The following is a 20,437-nucleotide window of genomic DNA, read 5'->3' as shown; positions in this document are numbered from 1 at the left end:
GAGGGGGGAAGTGTCATTATCTTTGGGGGGGAGGTTTTGTCAGTCTGGAAGGAGAGTGCTGTGAAAAAAGAGAGCCTTATTCAGCGGCCACCTGGAGTATTTCTGTTACAAATATGACCTCTGCCATCTTGCCTTTATGAGTGTGCTTATAGTTCCATCTTTGCTCTTTGAAATTTGCTATGTTTTCTGAAGTACTTCATTTATTTGTAAGGAGTTGCAGCTTCTGCTCAGTCTTCACACAGGATTTGCTTTCAAATATCATTGTGTGTCTCTACATCTGATACTACAAGAATATAGTAGTAGTATATATCTTGTGAGCAAGATCTGAAGAGCTAGTTAAAAGATGGCAGCCACACAAGAAACAACCATTTTCGTGCTTGTAGCCTCTGGTATCCACAGCTGTGTGGTACGAGGAACGGCCTTGCATGTTTCACAGGAGGCAGCACAGAATAACTCTCTGGCATGGCAACACAGAGAGAAGTCAGCAATATCCACCCCTTTTCAGAGCAGTAGCATAGGGTTCCTTCTGAGCCATATTCTCTTGCAAAACATCTAGAAACTTCTGGGCAATAGCATGCTTCTGAATCTTGATTTTTTTCAACATTGTCAGCAACAGAGGCAACAGGCCAAGCCCTGAATCTGAGAAACATTTCCTTTTGAGCTCTTCCATCATTTTCCTATTATACAACATCTGTCTTAACAAGTACAGAAAACAACAGAACAAAAAATCCCTGGAAACCTCTCTTCTCAGACCTATCCAGCTCAAATACTTTGGAAAATGTCTCACCTATGTTCATGCAGCTTGTGTGGTTTGTAGTGAACAAGGATACTTTGTCACTGGAGTTAACAGATGAACTCAATGATCTTAAAGATCTTTTCTGAACAAAATGATTCTATGACAGCAGATAAAATAGATGGACACTTCAAATCCCTGTCATCATATGGCTTTTACTTGTTTTTTTTCTTCTCTTTCCTAGCCTGTTTTTATCTGCTACCTTTGACAACACATGGCAAAACGACAAAACATTTAGACTCTTTGAAAGCAAGAAAAAAAAAAAGAATAAAAAAAGGGCTATAATTTGCAGGGGCAATATATTTTGTAGAGATAATCCATACTCTTCAGATCTCTTCAGAATAGCTTTACAGTGTCCTTTTGTCCATTTTATCATAGTCAACAGTGTAAAAGCCTATTTGCTTTTGCAAACGAGACAGAACTTGTCTTACTGTTCTTTCTGAGAGTTGTCTCTTGGCCTGCCATGTATTTTATAGCACTTTTGCTTTAATTTTTCTTTCCCAAAGCAAAAAGCTCACTTGAAGTGGAAACAGAAGATGTTATTTATTTTTATAAGTACTTCAATTTCACCTCGGTTTCTGAGACAGAAGGAGCAGAGCATAATACTCACTACCTGCTGGAAATCCACATCGACCATTCTCTAGTCGGAGGCAGAAATGCAGCTGAAGAACATCTAAATCATTCCTGTCTGGTGGCAATGATGGGAGACCAAAATGACTGTGTAAATATTTCACTGCAACTGAAGTCTCACGTGGAATGTAAGTCAGAGTCAGAATGGAGATCAAACCAGAAACAGTATCAGTCTTACCAAAAGTCCCCAGTAGGTAGTTCCCTGCTTTCATCAGGAAATCTAAGGTGTGTTGGGCCAGTGGCAAGGGCTACCTATTGATACATGGCTGGAGGAACACAGCAGCACACTGTCCTGCCCAAAATTTGAATTTTGGAGTTCTGCTGCTTAAGGAAGAAGTCATGGGTGGCATGAGGCTGCTGTTGTCTGTGTGGCAAGACACCCCCAAAGCACCTCCAAAGCATGAGGGAGGCTGGATCTCACCTCCTTCACCTTTGGTAGGTGACTTGCTATCCAGATATGTCTTAATTATCTTAATTCTTAGATTTTTGAGACTATATACACTAATTTTTTTCTAAAGTTTTGCATATCAAATGATATGATTTCCACCTCAGCATGAGGAATTAACTTATTAAGTTTAAGTAAGGGTGATGGGGCACTGGAACAGGCTACCCAGAGAGGCTGTGGAATCTCCTTCCGTGGAGACTTTCGAGACTCATCTGGATGCATTCCTGTGTGGCCTGTTGCGGGTGATCCTGCTTTGGCAGGGGGGTTGGACTCAATCTCCAGAGGTCAATTCCAACTCCTACCATTCTATGACTCTAAGAGAATGCAATTTTGACCACCCCTTAGTAGAAGAGAATCGTTAGTAGGCAACTGACAGTTTTAAGAGTGATTTTACAGCAGGTTTGGCTGTGGCTTTTTTTTTCCTCTAGAAGGAGCACAGCAAAGTCTCTGTGCAGTTTTCTGCTCAGTGATGACAGACTCTCAGATGGCATGTGTGGCAAAACCTGCAACTACTTTTTTTCCTCTCTGCTCCCTAATAATGGCATAGCTCTGTCTGGGAAGTAAACAAAAAAAAATCATGTTACCTTCAGCGGCAGAATGGCCAGGAGACAGGTTTGACTCTTCTCAACATTGTACTGCAATATCCTACCACACAACCTTACTACAGCATACTTAGAAGAGAAATCTTCAGCTGAACTAGGCTTAGTTTTCCCAGAGGACAGCCTGTCAGCTTTTTAAATTCCTCTTTGTACTGCAGGAGCTTTTCTGGCTGGTTGCCTGACCACAGTCAGGGCTTCCAGCCTGTCTATATGCAATGCTTTGCCATCTGGGAGTTGCTGAATTATTACAGTCATTTACTTTTGGATGGCAAATGCATTTTATGGTATACCTTTGCTGGAAAACAACATGTGTTTTCAGGTGGCTAAACCTATGCAAAATAAGCCCAGGTAAAATCCTAGAGAAGAGGGGGCAGGTTAAGGTTTTGTTTTAAAAAACAAGTAGGTGTAACTACGAGAGCACAGTCTGTAACTTGCTCTGGTAACTTGTGACAAAACTATGAGCTAACCACCCCTTGCTAAGGGTGATTTACCTTGGAAGTAGTTATCTCAAATTAGCAACGAAATTTAACAATGCATCTCTCTGCTGTTTACTTCAAAACAAGGCTAAAGGTGTGCCCAGGGATCTTAGTAAGCAAGGGTGGTGTGCAAGCCATTGCAAGTCCCTACACGATGTGGTGGAGTACTCTGTTTCAGAGGAGCCCAGATAACTGTATAAAGATAATTTTAGTTCTGAATTAGGACAGATGAGCTGTGGTTACCTCAAAGAGCCACAGGCTTAGTGGCAGCTACCTCATGACTTCTTAATAGAGCAGATACACAAGGGAAGTTGATGTAGGTCTAATTATACTATTCTAAGTGAAGAATTACCAGGCTATAGCTGGTAATTTGATTTTCTATGAGTCACAGTAACAGAGTTGGGTTTTGTAATAGTTACTTGACAGTGCTAAGGTATGCACTAACATGCATCTGCCAAAGAACTTTGAAAGGCCTTTCAAACAACCAGGCAGGACAGTTCCCCACATCCTCTGTCTGTGGTATAGTCTTGGCTTGTCCTGGCTATTGAACTAACTCCCTGCAGAATGTGGGTGCATTTCTGCAGCAGTTGGCTGTCCCAAAGAGCAGCCTACCTCCTACATCCAGTCCCACAGTGATTCTTCCCTGAGGCAACTTTAGTTAAAAGAACTCTGCAGAGGAGTCTTCTTGGTGGCATTTCCTTGTTTTTTGAAAGGAAGGTAGCATCTTACCTTCTGCTCTATGTGAAGATGGACCAGGAGGTTGAAAATGCCAGTCAGAAGGCTGGAAATGCCAATGCAGGCTAGTGTTGGACTAATTCCTTCTGTGCTCTATCAAGACAAAGAGAGGATATATATTACTCTTTTTCCACCTTAAATATCTGTTTTGGTCTTTGAAGAGTTTTCCTCCTGGCTGAGTTGTATATAACACTTTAAACAAATAGGAAAAGTTTTCATTCACATAGCTACCTCTAACTATTTCAGACACGATGATTTCAGATACAGCTGACAATTCTAGAGAGGAAGCTTAATTTCAAACAAAATCAAACATTAACAGTAGCAACAACAAAAAGAAGGTTGAAAGAAAATGGCATAATCTTCTCTTTCATTTTCAATTTTTATCTGTGGGGAGAGGCATGCTCCGAAAACCTACCAAGATGGAATGTTCTGCTCTCCTCTGCCAGTGATTTCCTGCTTCAGTTGACCTCTTCTACATTTTATGGACAGATCCAATGTGCATGACGAAGATCATTTGGCTTACTATCATTCCAGTAGTTGTTGTGTCTACTCTTTCAGTCATCATCTACAAAATAGCCCAAGAAAGTGAACCAAACTGTAAGTAGCCAAAAGTTAATCTGCATGAATTCTATTTTCTGTGCAATGTAAAGTGTGTTAATTTACAGTAACGAAGCTGTTGACTGCTAGTGTGTTTAGTTGTAATGGGGTAAAAGGTTCTTCTGGGAGGACTGAAATACTCAGAAGATTGACACTGTCACATCTCACCTCTGACTTGTGAATGCAAATCCAAGCTTGTTGATGGTGAACGAAATGTGGGGTTTTTGACAGATGCTTGGTGGCCTGTGATCCTTAGGGATATGAACTGCTGGGGTTTCAGACTGACTCCAGTAGGTGAAACAATTGCAGCTGAACCTTGTTGAAGGTCTAAAGCAGAAAAGCCAATGATCAGTATAAACAGATTGAGATACCCTTTCCTTCTCATTGCTGTCTACAACTACCTGAAGGGAGGCTGTAGCCAAGTGGGGGTTGGTCTCTTCTCCCAGCCAACCAGCAACAGAACAAGGGGACAGAGTCTCAAGTTGTGCTGGGGAAAGTATAGGCTGGATGTTAGGAGGAAGTTCTTCACAGAGAGAGTGATTTGCATTGGAATGGGCTGCCCGGGGAGGTGGAGGAGTCGCTGCGCCTGGAGGTGTTCAAGAAAAGCCTGGATGAGGCACTTAGTGCCATGGTCTAGTTGATTGGACAGGGCTGGGTGCTAGGTTGGACTGGATGATCTTGGAGGTCTCTTCCAACCTGGTTGATTCTATGATTTTATGATTCCTGAAGATGATTCATCTAGATCATGGTCAAGAAAAATGACAGGCTAGATATGAGGAGATATGCACTCAGCTGACTGTCCTAAAACCTGATTCTCTACATTCAGTGGTGATGTAGTCCCATTCAGGTCAACCAAGCTGGACCCAGAGCCGAATTTAGCCTGTTATTTCAGCAAAGAAAATGCTGCTGTGGTTTCTGAATCTACACTGTTGACTATTCCAAGTGATTAAAACTTTGCTATGAAAGAAACTGTTCTTATTTCAGAGATTGAAGCAAGTGTTTCTACAAAATGTCTTCACCAGTCAAGACAAGCTCTTCCTGTGCAGTTCTCTTGGGACAGAGGCTGAACCCAGGTTTACAGTATTTCTTCTAGCAATATGCAGTGATGAAAGCTAGAGTAAAAGTGTAGGAGTACCCTGAGCTTAAGAATTTTGAGCACTCGAGATCAAATCCTCTGCACAAAAATAATGCAGAAAATGGGCTACTCATCAGCTACTTGGTTTTCATCCCAGGTCAGAGGAAGGTGGAAGAGGGAGCATACTCCCTTTCATCAGTGTGAAAAGAGTGTTACCTAAGCTGTTACCTGAGAAAAAAGCTCTTAGATGCTTTTCACAGCAACTTCTTGAGACTTTCTGCCTGTGTCAGCCCTGAGTGGGCAGAATGCCTCCAGGCAGACAGCATTTAGTTGCTATTACCAGAGAGATGTCCATTTCCCTCCTGGTCCAGAGCTGCTGAATGGCAATCTTGGTCACAGGGGTAATAAAAAAGCAATAAGCCTTATCCATTCCTTGACCATCCTTACTGTATCCACAGGCAGCTCTGTAACCAAAGAAGGACAGAAGTCTAGCTTTCATCATAACTGAACAGAAGGAAGAAGAGTGCCCACACACAAAATGTTTCTGTGATATTTCTGCATAATGTAAATATTTTATGCATCTATTTTTAATGAACAAGGAAAATAGTTGCTTCGAATGGCAAATCCATGCTTCCTCACCAAAGGACTAAGAAAGACTCTTTACCAGATTGGCTTGTTTCAAATACATGATCTTTTACATATTGCTAGAACCAGATTCTGAGACCTATTTTATAGCTTCATAGAACCATTTTGATTGGAAAAGACCTTTAAGATCGTTGAGCCAAATCATTATCTAACTGCCAAGTCTGATGCTAAACCATGAGTGTATATTATGTATATAGAAATCCCACAAAGTGTAAATTAGGTCTGTTGAGTGCTCCAAATGAAAGTATTTTTGTTTGCAATTTAAAAGTTACCTATAAAAGTAATATTTTTTACCTACACCTTGAGTAATGTTTAATGCAATACTATTAGTGATTATTAATGATTTCCTCTCTTTATTCTTAAGCATCAGTTTTGTATGAAATGCAGAGTTTTCAGAATTGTCATGGATACAAACAGGAAAAAAAATGCCCTTTTGAGGCTTCTAATTACTTACTTGCTTCTAGAATAGCTTCCCTGTTAATAGAGTAGTGATTTGTTTAATTTGTAATATCTACCATTATAAACAACATCAGTATGCTGATACATACAAATTAGATTTAAGGGTTGTGTTCCTTGTGTGTTTATATTACAATGCCACTTTTAATTGCAAGTCTTCAAGCAGCTTTCTCTTCAGTGGTGCCCAAAGAATAGAGCAGAATATTACCATGTGCCTAAAACAGGTGCTAAGGATTTTTCCAGCTATAATTCACTTAGTAGTTTTTCCTCTTTTAATTTCTGAGCACCACTGAAAGCTGTTAAGAAATATGGAATTATTTATTTCCTCTTGAGGCATTGCAAGACATTCTGCTAGGCAGACTCTGGGACTTTCTGAAACAATAAGTTATTTCCATGAGTGTGCAACATAAAATTTCAAATAAACATGGGGGAGGTTACAAATGGTTCATAACATAGGAGACAAATGGGGAATTAGTCCTTTTGCTTTTCCTGTCCACTCTTGTCTTAACACCACTCCCAGAGCTTCCTTTGGCATTAACTCTTGCAAGTGCATGGTCAGGACTTCAGCACATTAGGGTTAGGGCTGCTCATAAAAAAAAAAAACATGAGCTAAATAATCCTAATTTAATTAATTTCCTAAACCTGAAGTTTTATAGTGAGAAAAATCAGTTCTGTTATGTAGAACTGGAACAATCCTCTCACCACAAGCAGTCTGAGCTCTGAACTGTAAGCTGGTCTAGTGGGAGGTGTTCCTGCCTGTGGCAGGGGGACTGGGTTGGAAGTAGATGTCACAATCACAGAATGTTAGGGGCTGGAAGGGACCTCAAAAGATTATCCAGTCTAACCTCCCTGCCAGAGCAGGATCACCTATACCAGATCACAGAGGAGTGCATCCAGGCAGGTCTTGAATATCTCCAAAGAGGGAGCCTCCACAACCTCCCCAGGCAGCCTGCTCCAGTGTTCTGTCACCCTCACAAGGAAAAAATTCTTCCTCATGTTTACACAGAACTTCCTATGCCTTGACTTCCACCCATGGCCCCTTGTCCTGTCACTGGGCATCACTGAGAAGAGCCTGGCTCCCTTTATATTTGAGGTCCCTTCTAACCTATTCCCTTCTAAACAATTCTATGAATCTGTGAACTGCTGTCCTTATAAGACAGGAATAACCCAAACAGCTGCACCATCATCTGCAACAACCCCACCAAGAGCTCAGTATGAAGAGAGCATGGCAAGAATGGAATTACTGAGGAGGTTATGAACTAGGTGCTGAGGAACAGCTAGAGGTGTTCCACCTCTATATTTTTGTCTCTGAGCAATACAGAGCTTGTTCTCAAACTGTGATTCCAAAGCAGAACACCTCACACATGTAAATCAACTGTCAGCTTCCTAGGATACCACTGCCCTCCATCCTTACTATTCCACTGTCGGCAGTCTGAGTCTGGACTGGGACTGGAACATTACAAACTTTGTTCAAAGTATGTAGTATAGAAAAAGGAAGGAATAATTGGAAAGAGGCAAACCTGAAAGAAATTTCCAGAAAATTCCCTTCAGGAAAAGATAAAATATCTGGCCCTTTTTTTTCCTCATCACCTGATTTCAAAACCTTTCATTTTTAATGGGAAGTGTTCAACAATTTAAGAAGTCATGCTAGTTTGAGACCAGCTGGAATATTTTGGTGAGAAGAATTAGATGATAGGCTGTGAAAAAGAAACAATGACGATGTCTACTTCACTCATAGGCTTGCTGAGATGTATAAAAACAAGAACATAAACAAGACAGATGCAGGGGCTCTCTGTTGCAGCTGGTGTCTGTACTTTTCTCTCTGGCCTGCTTTCTGTGTAACCAATCCTTCTGCTTTCTAACCCCCCTGGCCCATCCTCCAAACTCACCTTGCATGTAAGGCGAACTCTGGGATAAGGTAGAAGGGTGGAAAGGAAGTGGAAGGGTGATTGGGAGCCCCTCCTGGAGACTCTGATTTCTGGGAGGGCTGCTGTGTTTCTGTATCACCTTTAACTTGTCTATTTCTGTCTATAGCTGTATCTATTGTAAATACCTGCTCATATATTGTTCTTACGCTGTAAATATAAAGCTTCATTCCTTAATTTCCGGCTTGGCTGAGTCTAGTCTGGGTGACTTCATAAAAGTGTGTGAGGGGGTAACACCCAAAGCATTACATAAGCTTATCAGCTTTCTTGCTGATCAGTGCTGTATGTAATTCTACAGCTAAGGATAACACTTTTTGTTTCAAGCAGACTGTAAACACAGAACTTCAGCATCAGTTTCTAGTACTGTAAGAAAAAAGAGTTCCAAGCATGCAAGAAGAACTGTATCTGCTACTAAAATCCATCCTTTCCCTGGTAAGTAATATAAAAACCTAGTAAATTTTGAGACATGAGGAGGTCAAGAAAGGCCTTTTAAAGACATTCTTTCAGAGTTACCATTGATCCTACACAGATTTGATCCAGCTGATGTTATGAAAACCTTTTTTTATAGCATAAAGAACTAATTCTGACAATAAAACTGTAAGAAAACTTATGTATATCATGTGGAAATACTTCTCCCAGTCTTCCAAATGTGTTGCACAAATGACTTTGGGGTTTTTTACCTGCTTTTAATTTTTGATCATGTTGTATGCCACATTTGGGGTTGGCAGCTGAGTGCTTTCTATGTGTATGACAAGCGTACAGCCAGGTACACACGCGTATGCATGTGACTCTTGATAAAATCTGCTGCCAAGGGATGGGATGGATGGGAGAACTCAGAGGATGGCTCTGCTGGCACTCTGTAGCCCATGCAGGAGGTCTCTTCCAACCTGGTTGATTCTATGATTCTATGAAAGTACAGTTTTCCCAGTTTCAGATAGGAATTCAAATGCAATCTTCTGAAAGCACAGTATGTCTAGCACAGGTGAGTTAAAAAAGGCATGACTAAACATGTCTAGCACAGGTGAGTTAAAAAAGGCATGGCTAAACTCAAGGTCTCGCTTCCAGAAATGATGATTTGGTAACAGATCTTTGTGTGAGAGGACATCAGCAGTTGTACCTGTTGCTGATATTGCTTGCGGAGTCCTGTGGTTTAAAATTCCATGGGTACTGATTTGATGAAGGAAGCTTTAAAAAGATGAAGATGCAGAACAATCTGTGAATGGCAAAGCAATTGTCCTCCAGAACAAGAGCAACTCAAAGCCAGAAAACTAAAAAATCATTTCAAATTTGGCTAGTCTTGGGCACTTCACTGTTTGTACTTCCTCCTCTTCAGCAGGAGTATTGAGTCTTCTCTCACTCTTCAGGATTTCTCTTTACAACTCAGTAACTCATGGCATTTCAGTTTTACCTAGGAAGGAGTGAATAACTCCTTGTCTGCCTGAACCCTCCTGCAAGTACAATTTATGCTCCTCACTTTTAAAGCACTGACTACCTCTAGGATATATTTATGAACTCATTATTTTTATCCTGAAGGAAAGGAATTAGTTTTCTGATATCTTTTGTCTTGAGTAGCTCCACTAATATCATACCTGTTTTATCAGCATGGTCACAATGGCATTTTTAATATTGTATATCCAAAGGCTGTTTTGATGATGGAATTTTATGGAAAAGCCAATCTAGTTTTACTAGATTTTACTGCAGAGAGCAGGAATCCCTTATTGGCTATTCTTACTTCCATGTTCCTCCCACTTCAATCTATCCTTTTGACCCAGAAAGATCACAGAAACACAGAATCAGTCAGGGTTGGAAGGCCTCTGAAAGATCATCTAGTTCCAGCCTCCCTGCCATGAGCAGGGACACTTTCCACTAGATCAGGTTTCTCAGAGACATATCCAGCCTGGCCTTAAAAACACCCAGGGATGGGACTTCCACCACTTACCTGCCTGTTCTGGTGTCTCACCACCCTTATGGTGAAGAACTTCTTCCTATCATCTAATCTAAATCTGCCTCCTCCAGCTTGGATCTATTCCCCCTAGTCCTGTCACTACCCAACACCCTAAAAAGTCGCTCACCAGTTTTCCTGTAGCTTGCTTCAGATATTGGAAGGTCACAATAAGGTCTCCTCAGAGTCTTCTCTAAATTGAACAACCCCAACTCTCTCAGCCTGTCCTCATAGGAGAGGAGCTCCAGTCCTGTGGTCATCTTCGTGGCCCTTCTTGGGACATGTTCCAGCTTGTCCAGATGTTTCTTGTAAAAGGAGGTCTGAAAATGGACACAGTTCTCCAAGTGGGGTCTCATGAGAGTGGTGTGGAGGGTGAGAATCACATCCCTTGACCTCTCTTGATGCAGTCCAGGATATGGATGCTTAGTTGCTGTCAGGACCCAGTGTCCTGGGCCAATCCTGGGCAGCAATGGGGTTGTGCTGAGATTCAGAAATTCCCTTGGAGTAAATAAAAGTGAACTAACACCAAATGGCTGATGAGTTGGGTTTGTCAGAGCCAGTGAAAGGTCTCAGTGGACTGCAGCAGGGGGAAAATGGGAAGAAAAAGGAGACAGAAAAAGAGAGAGAGTTTAGAAGTCAGAGAAAATTAAAGCTATCACCACTCCTTGGATCCAGTGATGTTTTCACAGGCATAGCCCAAGTTCTTGGCGGCAGGTGTACATCCCAGCAGGGTCTTCTGTGGTAGATGCAACGTGTGGACTCTGGAAGTTGTGGTTCCTTTATACCCTTTTAGGATGTGTGTGTATGTGTGTGTCTCCAAATCACAAAGAGATGTTCAGAGAGAGACGTGCACAGACAGGGGAGCGCTCCAGTGCAACGCCTGCCATTGGCCTTTCCGTGGCGCTGTTACAGTGGGTTTAAAATAAGGAAAGGGAATTCCTGGCAGGAATGGTCTCTTTCCATTGTTAACGCATTTTGCCGTGCCAGCTGCTCTCCTCCAAGTAAGGTGCCATCACTTGATAGCTCTCCTCCAGAGCTCTCAAAGCCATCATCCTGTCTATTCAGTCCAGCTATGTCAAGCATTGTTTTGAGACAACAGAGTCATTGGGCTCTCATATCTGCTATCATGGGGTTTATTTTAGTAGGAGATTCCTTGATTTCCCACCCCTTGGTTTAATTTTCCCATTTATACCAAAATAATTAGAAGTAGAATGAAGACCATATTAAAAGAATTCCCTCTTTCCACAGTTGCTAAGTTTCAGTTTTGCTGCTGTGATAATGGATTATAACTAACTACAGATGACTTTGACAGACCTTGATGCTTTCACTGTTGTCAATACATAGCCTGGAATCTTCAAACAAAACACTGAGAGCCACTGAAGGCAATACAACCACCCTGGAAACACCCTAATGAAACTACAGATCTGAGAGGACGTGACAGTATCTCATAGAGATACCTACTAAAAGGTTATTCAAAGTTCAGAAAGGATAAGGGAAGAAAAAGAAGGAAACCTATACTTTGAGAATTATTTCCTAGGTAAGCTCAGGAAATTACTGTCTAAATATCACTGTGGTCCTACAAAATGATAATTTACAGCATGGATGCCAGTTTTATGAAATTTGGTGGCTCTGTGCCCATGAATCATTAAGTCTAGTGGCCAGAGGGAAGGAGAAAAAAATGTATGGTATATTCTTTAGGGCAGGATTAAAGTTACAGCCTTCCCTCTACATGGAACTACAAAGGATTATGCACATACAGTGAGGATAGGGGAGTTGGAAATTTTCCTGAACACAAAAGTTGACTCAATGTTGTCTGTACTAAGCCCAAAAAGTGTGCACTAGAGCATGGGCTGTACAGAGTACATCTTCCAGGCTTTGGGTCTGGTGCTGCCATTGCATTTGTTAAACCTCCCTTCGATGGTACAAACTGACAAACCAGAACTGTCCTTAAAGATCTCCCTGTGCCCTTTCCCTCCTCTCGTGGCTGCATTTAAGTGGCTGACCTGCATTTCCAGACAGAGTATTTTCATATCCAACAGGACCTGAGAGTTGAGGCATGCAGAAAATGATCCACAGAAGAGAAGCCAGCTCCTTGCTTTGTGTTGACCACAGAGAATGGTAGGGGGACTCCCACATACGAGGCTTTTATCGCAAGAATGTCTGTGAGGAGCTTTCTCACGTTGAGCAGGCAGTAGAATAGGTTTTGGAGCAACTTAATAAATTAATAACAGCAATTAGAAGGACTATACAGAATTTCCCACAGTGATTTATAGAATCCCAGATAGAAACTGCCTAGCTGCTTGCTGCTTAAAGCAGTTCCAGAGAAAGGGAAGGCAGCTATGCTTACCCTGCTACCATACCTTTTCCTTAGCCCACGTTCCCCAAACCTATTTAGAACCTTTTCCACTACTAGTAACTAAGTAATAGCTATTCTCATACAGATATATCCTAAAGAATAATAGTAAAAAAGCTTGGGGACATGGCACAGAATAGCTTGTTGGGAGCAGGCCAGTGTGTGTGTGTGTGTGAATAGTATTAAAACTCTCAAGTTGCACAGCAGACAGACTGTACAAATTCAGAGCCTTTAATACCTAGACTGAGGCTGCCCAGCAGGGTCTTCTCATGCTGAAAGTTTCATTAATATAATGGTATGGGTTATACTGAAGAGTGGATTTGTATTACTAGAAGCCTACCAGTGTAAATTCCCATCCAGAACTGCACACTAATGACATTCCTTATTTATTTTTATCCTCTTTTGATAGCAGCATGAATTCAGTTGGTAAAAAAGGCTTGATGCCATTTGAATGCTAGAATGGGATCATGCAGACAGTGAATCCTATAGTTAATATCATCATGTTATTGATCTATAGACTGTGTGGGCAACCTTAATTCAAACACAAGCAGTGTTCCCCACAGCTCAGTGCTGGGGGCAGTTCTCAGTCTCCTTATCAATGACCTGAACAAGGGGATTGATGCACCCTGAGTCAGTTTGCAGATAGCACTAAGCTGAGAGGAAGTGTTGAGCTGCTGGAGGGTAGGAAGGCTCTGCAGAGAGACCTGGACAGCCTATGATACTCTACATGGACACAGAAAAAGAAACACAGAAAGAGCATTGCCAGAGTTGTTGATTCAATGTAGAACACAAATAATATTTGAACTCTGGATTTGTCCTGCCCCTCATCATCCATAACCTACAAATAGGCTTCTGCTGAGTTCATAACAAGAGGATGAACAATGCCACTTGTATTTAGCTACATCACTTCACCACTGACCTTATCATTTAGGATAAGAGCAAATGGCCTTAAGTTGCACCAGGGGAGGTTTGGGTTGGATATTAGGAAAAGAAATTCTTTCCTGAAAGAGTGGTCAGGCACTGGAATAGGCTGCTCAGGGCAGTTGTGGAGTCATCATCCCTGGAGGTGTTACAAAAAATGTGTGGACAGGGCACTTCAGGACATGGTTTAATGGCCATGGTGGTGTTGGGCTGATGGTTGGACCTGCTGATGTCAGAGTTTTTTTTCCACCTGTGATTCCATGATTTGGGCTTGTCTCTTTACCAACGTGATTAAAACCCAGAGTTTGGATCTTGGCAATCAAACAACCAAACATGAAAGGCAAAATCAGAATAAAACTGGAGCAGTTTTAAAAACAGCAATGCAGAGAGTGTAGAGGGGCTAGAAAAAGCAGCCCTAGAATTCCCTGCATCTTAGAGATTTTATCCTCTCATCTGAAAAATAAATAAACAAATAAGCCCCAAAGTGGTAAGAAGGCTTCACATTTTTCTCTGGAAGTGCTGCATCCCAGAAACATGTAAGTCTGTGTTAAATACGGAATACGATGGCAAGCTTTGCTTTTCCCAGCATCATTCATCTGAGCTGCAGAAGGAAAGCCAACTATCCATCTCTGTCAGGAACTGAGAAGCATCAGAATCAAGCAGGTGATGCTTCACTTGGCCAAGATGAAACAAATTTCTCCTTTTCTTGGCTTTGCCTCTCTTTGCTGCTGTAGAATGTGCATCTTGCCTGCTCTCTTTGCTAGTAAGTGTTTTGCTGGAGTGAGTCTGAACCCACAAGGCTGCCAGCCCTGACCCTGCATTTGCTTCTGTTTCCAACCTGTCAACTAAGCTGAAGCTGTAGCAACACATCAGGGAGATGGCAGAATTTTGCCTATTTCCTCTAATGGTGTAGAAGACTTAATTGTTTTAATAGGATAGCACAGAAAACAATACAGGAATCTAAAAGACTGAAAGGAAATTTGTCTTGTTGTTTCTTATGTGCAAATTACAGCTGTCAAACCCACTCAGATCAAATGCTGTGACTGCCAAAACAGTCCAAACAGTCCAGGAAACAACTGAAGGCCAGAAGGCCTCAAGTTTTCTTCTCTAAATTCTGGTTGTCACCCTGGTGCTGCAATGTCCTGCTTTCAGGATGACTTACAACATTACCACCAACCAGCATTACCTTTTCATTAGTGTGAGCCAGAGAAGTGAGTCAAGGGAGCCTGTGTTTGTATTCTAAAATGTAATGCACCAAACTGTGATTGCTTGAAATTGAGACAAGTAACCTGGCTAAGTGGAACAAGGCACTGTGTTTCATTTGGAAAAGACCTTGAAGATCATCGAGTCCAGCCATTATCTAACTCTGCCAAGGCTGATGCTAAACCATGGCCCTCAGCACCACAGCTCCACTGCTTTTAAACACCTCCAGGGATGGAGATTCAACCATCTCCTTAGGGAACCTGTTCCAGTGACTGAGAACACTCTCAGTCAAGCAGTTCCTTCTAATATTCACTGACCAACTGGCTGCTCACCTCTGCCTTATCTTCAGCTAGTTCTCAATTGTTTCCAGAGATGCCAGTTCAGTCTTTAACACTCTGCAGATACATTTGCTGTTTAATAACATGGATAAAAATTATTTCAACTTTCAGTAGTGAAAACCAATGAACAGGAGACTGCCCTTTCTGCCCAGACCACCAATGTGCTGCCTGTGATTCCTGAACAAGAGCATTGTCATGGGGGTGCAACGACTGCCCAAGGTATGTGCATCTCTTACAACTCCAGTTATTTGCCTCGTATACTTGGAATTAATTGTATGCAGTATCTGCTCAAAATAAATTACTACTACTTCTAGCCAAGTATATGAGAAACTGGGGAATGTGTTCTGTGGGAGCTAGGTGGCAGGGAAACAGAATCAATTTTCCTTCTGCTACTGAGCTATCTATAAACTAATGTGTTGGCCTTTTCAACTCTGTGTGTCCCTGAAGGCCCCAGTGGAAGTCCTGACATTATTTTTCTGGTGTTGAAAGTTGTGTCCAGGACCTCAGCATTATGCTGACATTTGTTTCTGACAAGAGCAGAGGAAAGAAGCAATTTGTAAATGCTCTCTCAAGAAAATAGTGTTTGAAATAAATAGTCTGATGATCAAATTCCCCAAACAAAAGAAATGCATCTCTCTGTTGCTGTTACACCAGACAGAAGGATCCACAAGAAGTTGGTTTCAGCTTGGAACTAAAATGACTCTTTCACTTCCAACACTCTCCAGGTCTTAAACTCCAGTATTTGTTTCAGGACATCTAATGCAAGGAAACAAGTCTGAAGAGAAATGGGCAGCAAGAGATACCTCTTCCTGGCAGTAATAGCTAGAGGCAGAACAGATGCTACTTGAATAAGTCATATAAACTAATCCATCAGCTGCATAGACAAGGCTATGGCACTCACACAGGTTACATTACTGCCTGTGGGGAATTCCTAAGATTAAAAGCTGAAGAAGGACCTTCTTTACATCTATGTTAATTGGATGGAGTTTCTTGGAAAATCAATATTACAGAATCAAAGAATCATTAGGGTTGGAAAAGACCTTAAGATGATTGTCCAACCACTGTCTAACTCTACCAAGTCTGGTGATAAACCGTGCCCCTCAGCACCACATCCATGCAGCATCCCTCATCCAGGGATGAGGATTCAGCTACCTCCCTAGGCAGCCTGTTTCAGTCTTTGAGAACCCTTTCAGTCAATAAATTTCTTCTAATATCCAACCTAAACCTCCCCTGGTGCAAATTTAGGCTGTTTCCTCTCATCCTATCACTTAGAATCATAGAATCAGTCAAGGTTGGAAGAGATTGCAAGAATCATCTAGTTCAAGCCCCCTGCCATGGCCAGGGACACCCTACCCTAGATCCGGTTGGCCAGAGCCTCATCCAGCCTGGCCTTAAACACCTCCAGCCATGGGGCCTCAACCACCTCCCTGGGCAACCCATTCCAGCCTCTCACCACTCTCATGCTGAACAACTTCCTCCTCACATCCAGCCTGAACCTACCCATCTCCAGCTTCACTCCATTCCCCCTAGTCCTGTCACTCCCTGATAGCCTAAAAAGTCCCTGCCCACCATTTTTGTAAGCTCCCTTCAGATACTGAGTCCTGCCTGGCTCCAGCCTCCTTTCAGAGGATTGCAGAGAGCAATGAGGTCTCCCCTTAGCCTCTTTTTCTGCAGACTAAACAATGCCAGTTCCTTCAGCTGCTCCTCATCAGACCTGTTCTCCAGACCCTTCACCATCTTCACTGCCCTTCTCTGGACCTGTAGCTAGGTTTCCATTTGATTGCTTAGGTTGTGAAACAGGTTGAGGTGCACTTTTCTCCTGACTCTCCAGGGCTGTCTCCAGAAGTCTCTAGAATGCTACTAGAGACTAATTTGCTGAACAATGAGAAGCTGGCTGCATTTGAAGTGCTGCACATGAATAGCTTAGTACAGACTGAAAAACACCAAGATGATTAAACTGCCAGAACTGACACAGACAGATATAGACTACCTCAGCTTGAGAAACCCTCTTTTTCCCCAAGAAGGAAGTTGGTTGGAGCTGTGAAGTGTGCATCAGGAGCTTCTTGACCAAAAAGCATCATCTTTTTGACACAGTCCCAGCTGCTACCCTGAAGTACATGCACTTCAGACCACAGATATAAGAGCCTCAAAGAAGGGCTCTGGCCTGAACTAGAAGCCTGAGCCACTAGTGATAGTGCTAATATCTGCCCTTCTCTGCTGCATATTGGTAAGAGCTGCCTCAGTGCTGCCTTAGATCAAGCAACCAAGTCAGGGATAGGCAAACTGCTTTTGAGTTGTTTCTCCTCATTTCCAGCTAGCTGAAGCTGCACTCAGAAGAAGAATTAACCACAGCACAGTGCTTGATTTCTGTGCAAGCAGGCTGCAGAGTAGGTGTGGTAGGTGTAACAGCAGATGTAAGGAGGAGGAAATGGAAAAGCAAAGAGCACTCATTACGGCTACTGAGCTGGAGAACCTGCTGATTGCCTCAGCAATGGCCCTTAACCCAAAAAGCAGAAAGGCTCAACAATGTTGGTTTCCCTTTTTTTTGCAGTCTAAAAGCATGTGGACACAAAACCTCCCAGGTGTGGTGGCTGGCACAAGAGAGTAAACAACTACATGTACGTGAGGCTGATTCCTAAGCAGCTGCATTAAGAGTATCATAGACTCATAGGTTGATTTGGGTTGCAAGGGACTTTTAAAGGTCATCCAGGCCAATCCTCATACAGTGAGCAGGGACATTTCTAAATAGATCATCACTGCTGTTTTCTGAGGATGCCCTTCCCTAGCAATGCAGAAATTTAATTGTGCAGATTTCCAGTTTACTACCAGCAAAAACTGATGCAAATCCTCCTAGGGTATTACCTAGGCTCTGGCTCAGGCTCCTTCTGCATTCCTGAAGAGATCTTCAAATGCCTTCACAGCAGAACTTAGTAGCTCAAACAGAAAAGGCAACAAAATATTCTTTGCCTGCTTTTCCTTTTGTGAATGTGGCTTTACAAAACGTTTTCACGTTTAAAACAATCCCTCTCATCTGGCTTGGAGCAAGACACCCACACAAACAACAGGAGATACCAATTATGCAGGAGAAACAGTGAAAGCCTCCGTTCAAAACATTCTAGCAAAGGCAGGTTCCAAGTGTGCTGAGGAGGGAGAGGAAGATGGCAGTTAAGCTGCTTTCATAAATCATTTGTGTATTTGTAAAGAACAGTAGGTGTGATCTCAAATTGCTGGGATCTTTCCCATTATGCTTTTGACACTTTTCCTGAGAAGCATCATTTCAGAGCTCAGAAGTGACTGTGCTGTGGTTGAACTCATCACAACACTGGCTGTGATCCTGCTGAAGGCAGGAGCTAGTCCTGGCAAACTGGGGTTGCCAGTTGGCCATTTTTGGAAGACATCACTTGTTATGCTTTCATCAATTCCTATAGATAGCTGTGAAAAAAAGATTTATGCCCACATGCAGCTTTAAGCTGTCACTCAATTCCAGACTTGTTTTTTCAGTACCATGAAAGAGAAATTCCGTCTCTCGTTCTGCTTCCATAACAGATTCAACTGTTAATCATACATCAAAATTAAAACCCCTCTCAGTGTGAAAGAGCTCACAGAATCAGACTGCTGAGCACATTCCAGGGCTCTTGGCACAGTAAAATGCATGCCAGGATGTGTTCCTCTCCAAAGTAGACAGTTAGAGGGGTTTGCAGGGAAGCACTCCTGCTTGCTTGCAGAACTGGATTGTAATGGGCACTGTGCAGGCTCTTTAAACCCACTGTTCCATCAGCCCCCATCAATTTTTGATGCATTGCATCCTGCCCACACTCATCATTTTCTAGCTCACTGCAGCAGCTGCTGCCTCCACTGTGATTTCACACCCAAAGAACACTTCTTATCCCAGTTCTTGTGACGGGAAGGGAAGACAGAGGTTGTCACTGGGACTGCAGCTACACGAGCTACCAGAATGGGTGACAAGCTGCGTTTGCTTTTTTACTCTGTGTGAGAGTAAGAAGTACACAAAGCCTGCACTTCCTTCCCCCCCCAGCCTGGCACTGTGTCGTTCCCTGAAAACTCTGATGAGCTTGATTGGGATCTGGGTGTTTTCATATCTCAAGGCTCCTCATCACATGGTACTCAGGGAGCTGCAATCCAAATTTCAAAAGTCCCAGTGCTGATTACTGAGGAGCAGAGTTAGATAATGCTGACTCAAAGATCTTAAAGGTCCTTTCCAAACAAAATTATTCTGTGAGTATTTTTCACTTGAGAATGTGGAAAAAGCTGCCCTTACTTCATTATTTCCAAATTTGTTCTACTGTGTACAAGCACAGTACAGGAAATGCAGCTGGGCACAAGTCTGCACATTCTTCCTTCCAGCTGGTGGTTTGGCTGGGTCTACTTCTATTTTTTCTCCACTACAATAAATTAGCTTGTTTTGGCTCAGCTGCAGTTAAGGCCTTGTTAATGCCCCACATTTACTTCTGAACACTCTGCTGCAGGTGGTGTAGCTCATTAAGAGATGTCCAGGAGTGGACACAGAGCAAGTGACTCTGGAGGAGAGGTAGATACCACACAAAGTGCTTTCCTCATTTAGCTTCCAAGAAGGAAGGACAGAGTGAAGCCCTCTGTTATTTGAAGGGAAAAGATCCATCACCACCTACCTTCACAAGTTCCAGACTGAACTCTGTGTAGATGGAGACACTCTGCAGAAAGCCAGTTTGAGACACTTCAGGGACATCCTTCCTGGAGCACTTCAGCCAGGTGAATGTGGTGAATGCTCTCTATGATGGCTTTTGGCTCTGCCAGCTCTTACATTGCCAAATTTACCTGGAAATGAATCAGGCTGAGTGCTTCTCAGGTTCCTGTAACATATTCTCACAGGGCAGGTACCTAACTCACTGTTCTGCTGGCAGGTATCAGTCTTAGGTCCTTTGCTCCAATCTGTTATGTACCATCCAGTTGTCTGCCTCTTAGTTACAGCTTTGATTTCTTTTGTAATAAAGAGGAGAATTCATTGCTGTGAAAGCCAAAAGAATGACATTTAAGATAAATCAGTGAAGACCTAATGAACATCCTCTTATTTTTTGATACTGTTTCCTTTAGGTTCAGGTATCACCGTGTGAAACATCATTACTACTGGGTGAAAGAAGATAGTTCACACACTAGAGGGGAAACATCTCCATTTCCATCTCTGTCTTTTAATGAGAATGCCAACTACCCATTCGAGTTGAGAAGCTCCAGTTTATCCATCACCAGAACTACTTGGTATTAAGCAAATATGATGGACAACCATGTTTTGCTGTGTAAACAACTTCA

At 42.4% G+C, this 20,437-nt stretch overlaps 1 protein-coding gene across 1 annotated transcript in view; it reads left to right on the top strand.

Annotated features, from left to right (window-relative positions):
• TMEM156 (transmembrane protein 156) overlaps positions 1-20,437 on the top strand; it is a 25,996-nt gene extending 5,559 nt beyond the window's left edge. The window contains exons 3-7 of the mRNA XM_064149149.1: positions 1,300-1,551; positions 4,168-4,275; positions 8,701-8,808; positions 15,245-15,352; positions 20,225-20,437. Coding sequence (XP_064005219.1) covers positions 1,300-1,551; positions 4,168-4,275; positions 8,701-8,808; positions 15,245-15,352; positions 20,225-20,244 — 596 coding nt within the window. The 3' untranslated portion in view covers positions 20,245-20,437. The remainder of the gene's footprint in view (positions 1-1,299; positions 1,552-4,167; positions 4,276-8,700; positions 8,809-15,244; positions 15,353-20,224) is intronic.

Source organism: Pogoniulus pusillus, chromosome 9 (genome assembly GCF_015220805.1).
Source record: "Pogoniulus pusillus isolate bPogPus1 chromosome 9, bPogPus1.pri, whole genome shotgun sequence".
Lineage (NCBI taxonomy): Eukaryota > Metazoa > Chordata > Aves > Piciformes > Lybiidae > Pogoniulus > Pogoniulus pusillus.
This window is presented reverse-complemented; position numbering and strand designations above follow the sequence as displayed.